Raw genomic sequence first — 3,882 nt, 5'->3', positions numbered from 1 at the left:
GCAGAAGCCTCGATCCACCAAGGGGTGTTGCTCCAGAAGGAACTATCTGTCAAAAAAGCGAATCTGCAGGAAACCCTTAGAAAACTAGGATTTTAGTTTTTATTTCTGTTTCTTTATTTACCTGGACAAATTTGCCGCTATGGTGGCTATTTAAATAAAGTTTGCTCTGCTTTTCCTTCAAACAGCATTTTACTATTTCTATTTTACCCTTGATGTAATAAACAAAACATAACTTTTGGAAGTAAAAACGAAACTACTTTTAAAGCAAAAATGGATTCATAAAATAGACAAAGTTTAGCCTTGCTCTTTCTCTATCCCGGGGTCTGTCTGCACAGCTTGTGAATCCCACATGGTTGGGTGGAATTTCTTTAACCATTTGCCATTGATTGGGGCATTGTGAATAACTCCATCTCTGTCCTGCAACCTATATGCCCCCATTCCGAGGATCTGGTTAATCACAAAAGGACCTTCCCATGTAGGTGACCATTTTCCATAGCCAGCTATGTGTGCTCCAAGGGGCAGAATTGCCTTCCAGACTATCTCTCCTTCTTCAAAACTTTTGTCTTTAACTCTTTTATTGTATGCTCTTGATACAGCCTGTTTTCCTGCCAAGAGTTTGTTGAGGGTGTCAATCCTACTTGCATCCAATTCTTCTAATTCAAGTAACATGGCTTGAGAGTAGTCTTCTCCTGTGAGATGGTGTTGGTGAGCAATTCTAAGAGATTGGACTGCTATCTCCATAGGCAGAATTGCATCATGGCCGTAGGTTAGAGCATAGGGAGTCATGCCAGTTGCTTCTCTTTTGGAAGTTCTGTATGCCCACAAAGTCTCTGATAACTTTTCATGCCATTGTTTTGGATTCTTCTCCAACATCTTCCTGATGATATTGATAATCACCTTGTTACTTGATTCTGCCTGTCCATTAGCTTGAGCATAATAGGGGGTGGACTGAAGTAGTTTGAATTTGAATGCTTCTGCCATATCTAGCATATCCCTAGATATGAAAGAAGAACCCCTATCAGTTGTGATTGATTCTGGAATGCCGAATCTTTGTATGATCTGTTCTTCTATAAAGGTGATGATCTCTTGAGAAGTTGTGGTTTTGATTGGCTTGGCCTCTACCCATTTGGTGAAATAGTCCGTAGCAACAATGATAAAACAATGCTGCTGGCTGCTGGCTGGATAGATTTTGCCAATGAGATCCATTGCCCATCCCCTAAAAGGCCATGGTTTTACCACTGGATTCATGGGAACAGAAGGAGCCTGCTGGATTGGGCCGTGCCTTTGACAAGCTTCACATCCCTTAGAATAATTGATGCAATCCTTCAACATGGTTGGCCAGAAGTAGCCATACCTTCTAATTAACCAGCACATCTTTCTTCCTCCTTGGTGAGCTCCACAGATCCCCTCATGGGTTTCTCCCATGACTTTCATATATTCTGTCTTTCCGAGGCACCTTAATAGCACCTCATCTTTACTTTTTCGGACCAAATCTTCATTCCACATGAGGTAGTTTGTAGCCATGATTCTGACTCTTTTCTCAGAGGGCAGAGTGGGATACTGCAAGTAAGTCATGATAGGCTCCCTCCAATCGTCTTTAGTGATTAAGGCAGAATTGACTTCTATCTCCATTCCTCTAGTCAGAACAGATGGTAGACTTTTTCTTCCTATCTTGATGATCCTTTGGACGCAGTCTTCGGGCATTTGTATGCCTGATGCTACCTGAGCCAGTTCATTGGCTGCAAAGTTCTCTTCCCTTGGGATGTGTTCCCAAGTAGCTTCTCTGAATTCTGTCAACAGATTTCTAGCTGCTACTAGATATACAGCCAAGGAAGGATTTAGACACTTGTATTCTCCAGCAATTTGTTTTAAGACAAGCATTGAATCTCCCAAGATCTCCACGGACTGGATTCCTAATTCTACCAACATCTCAAGCCCTATAATCAAAGCTTCGTACTCAGCCCTGTTGTTGGTGCATTGGAAATCTAACTGGAAGGAATAGCAATGTCTGATCCCCAATGGTTCTTCCAGAACAACCCCGGCTCCTGAAGCCTTATCTGTCTTTGATCCATCAAAATATAGTTTCCAAGGTGTAAGATGAATCGAATAGATTGGATTGTTAAGGCAAACATGAGCCCTGGTTAGCAGATTTGCATTTGCTATGTCCAGAGAGTCCATGTTTTCAATTTCCTCTCCTGGGTGATCTGCTAGGAAGTCTGCCACAGCTTGCCCCTTGACAGCTTTCTGGGGGACATACCTAAGGGTGAATTCTGTCAAAGCCAAAGTCCATTTCCCAATTCTGCCTCTCAGCATTGGTCTTGTCAACATATACTTGATCAAGTCTGTCTTGGCGATGATATAGATAGTGTGTGGCAGCATATAATGTCTGAGCTTTACAGCAGTAAAATACAAGGCCAGACAAAGCCTTTCTATTGCGGAATACCTTCTCTCCACTTCTGTCAGTGTTCTGCTTAGATAGTAAACTGCCTGCTCCTTTCCTTCCTTGTTGTCCTGGACTAGCAGACTTCCAATGGACACCTCTGATGCAGATACATAGAGTTTGAGTGGTCTGCCTCTCTTTGGTGGGGACAGAACTGGTGGATTTGAGAGGTAATCTTTTATTTCTTGGAAAGCCTGTTGGTGCTGTTCTTCCCACTTGAATGTTTGTTCCTGCTTTAGTCTTTAACAAGGAAGAAAAAGGCTGAATCTTTCCTGCAGAATTGGATATGAATCTCCTTAGAAAATTGATTTTTCCTAGGAGACTCTGAAGTTCCTTTTTGTTCCGAGGTGGTAGGGCTTCCATGATGGACTTTGCTTTATTCTTGTCAATCTCTATGCCTCTCTGGTGAACCAAGAATCCTAAGAAATTTCCTGCCTGAACTCCAAAAACACATTTTTTGGGGTTCATTTTTAGCTTGTGCTGCCTCATTCTTAGAAATGCCTTCCTTAGACTTGATATGTGGTTTCCTTCCTCGGGGGACTTAATCACTACATCATCTATGTATACTTTCAAAGAATGTCCTATCATATCATGAAAGATGGAATTCATTGCCCTTTGATAGGTAGCACCCGCGTTTCTTAAACCGAAAGGCATTACAGTATATTCGAAAGCACCTATATGCCCTGGACACATGAAGGCTGTCTTGTGGATGTCTTGTTCTGCCATCATGATCTGGTTATAACCTGCGTTGCCATCCATGAAAGATAGCATCTGGTTATGAGCAGCTCCGTCTATTAGCATGTCTGCCATTGGCATAGGATATTCGTCTTTGGGAGATGCTTCATTCAGATTCCTGTAATCCACACATATTCTAACTTCCCCTGTTTTTCTTTTGAGGACAGGTACAATATTTGCTAGCCAATCGGCATAGATGGCTGGTCTGATGAATCCTGCCTTGAGCAGCCTTTCTATCTCTTCCTTGACCTTCAGTTCTGTGTCCATGGACATTCTTCTCCTAGCCTGTTTAACTGGAAGGTAGCCATCTTTGATTGGCAGTTTGTGCTCTACTAGCTGTCTGTCCAGTCCTGGCATCTCGTGATAGTGCCAAGCAAAACAATCTCTGAACTCCTGCAAAAGTGCCATGAGTTCAGACTTGAGTGGTTCTTCTAAGAGTGTGCTGATGAAAGTAGGTCTTGGATCTTCTTTTGTCCCTAAGTTTATTTCTTGTAGAGGATCCTCCACTTCTGGCAGGGAGTCATCCAATGCTGCTGGTGCAAAATCCAATACTTCTTCCTGCAAAACTTCCTCTTCTTGCTCCTTCGTACTTTCGTGAGTGAATTCTGCCATATTGGTGGCTGGATTCTGCGTAAAAAACTTCCTTTCTTCCCAGTATATCAACAATCTTTTTGTGATGGATCGGATTGTTGTAGCTCGATCCTTTT

At 42.4% G+C, this 3,882-nt stretch overlaps 1 protein-coding gene across 1 annotated transcript; it reads right to left on the bottom strand.

Moving 5' to 3' along the window:
• Window positions 1-294: 294 nt before the first annotated feature.
• On the bottom strand, window positions 295-1,332 carry LOC117613364 (uncharacterized protein K02A2.6-like). Its single transcript, XM_034341973.1, has one exon. It carries the CDS (start codon window positions 1,330-1,332, stop codon window positions 295-297), a length of 1,038 nt encoding a protein of 345 aa, XP_034197864.1.
• Window positions 1,333-3,882: the final 2,550 nt, after the last annotated feature.

The sequence above is a fragment of the Prunus dulcis genome, unplaced genomic scaffold (genome assembly GCF_902201215.1).
Source record: "Prunus dulcis unplaced genomic scaffold, ALMONDv2, whole genome shotgun sequence".
In the NCBI taxonomy this organism is placed as follows: Eukaryota; Viridiplantae; Streptophyta; class Magnoliopsida; order Rosales; family Rosaceae; genus Prunus; species Prunus dulcis.
The sequence above is the reverse complement of the archived record's forward strand: the minus strand, read 5'-3'. Positions and strand labels throughout refer to the sequence as shown.

What these genes read in the sequence shown, in the direction of transcription:
- LOC117613364 (XM_034341973.1), bottom strand. Translation starts at nt 1,332, where the DNA reads ATGTTGAAGGATTGCATCAATTATTCTAAGGGATGTGAAGCTTGTCAA.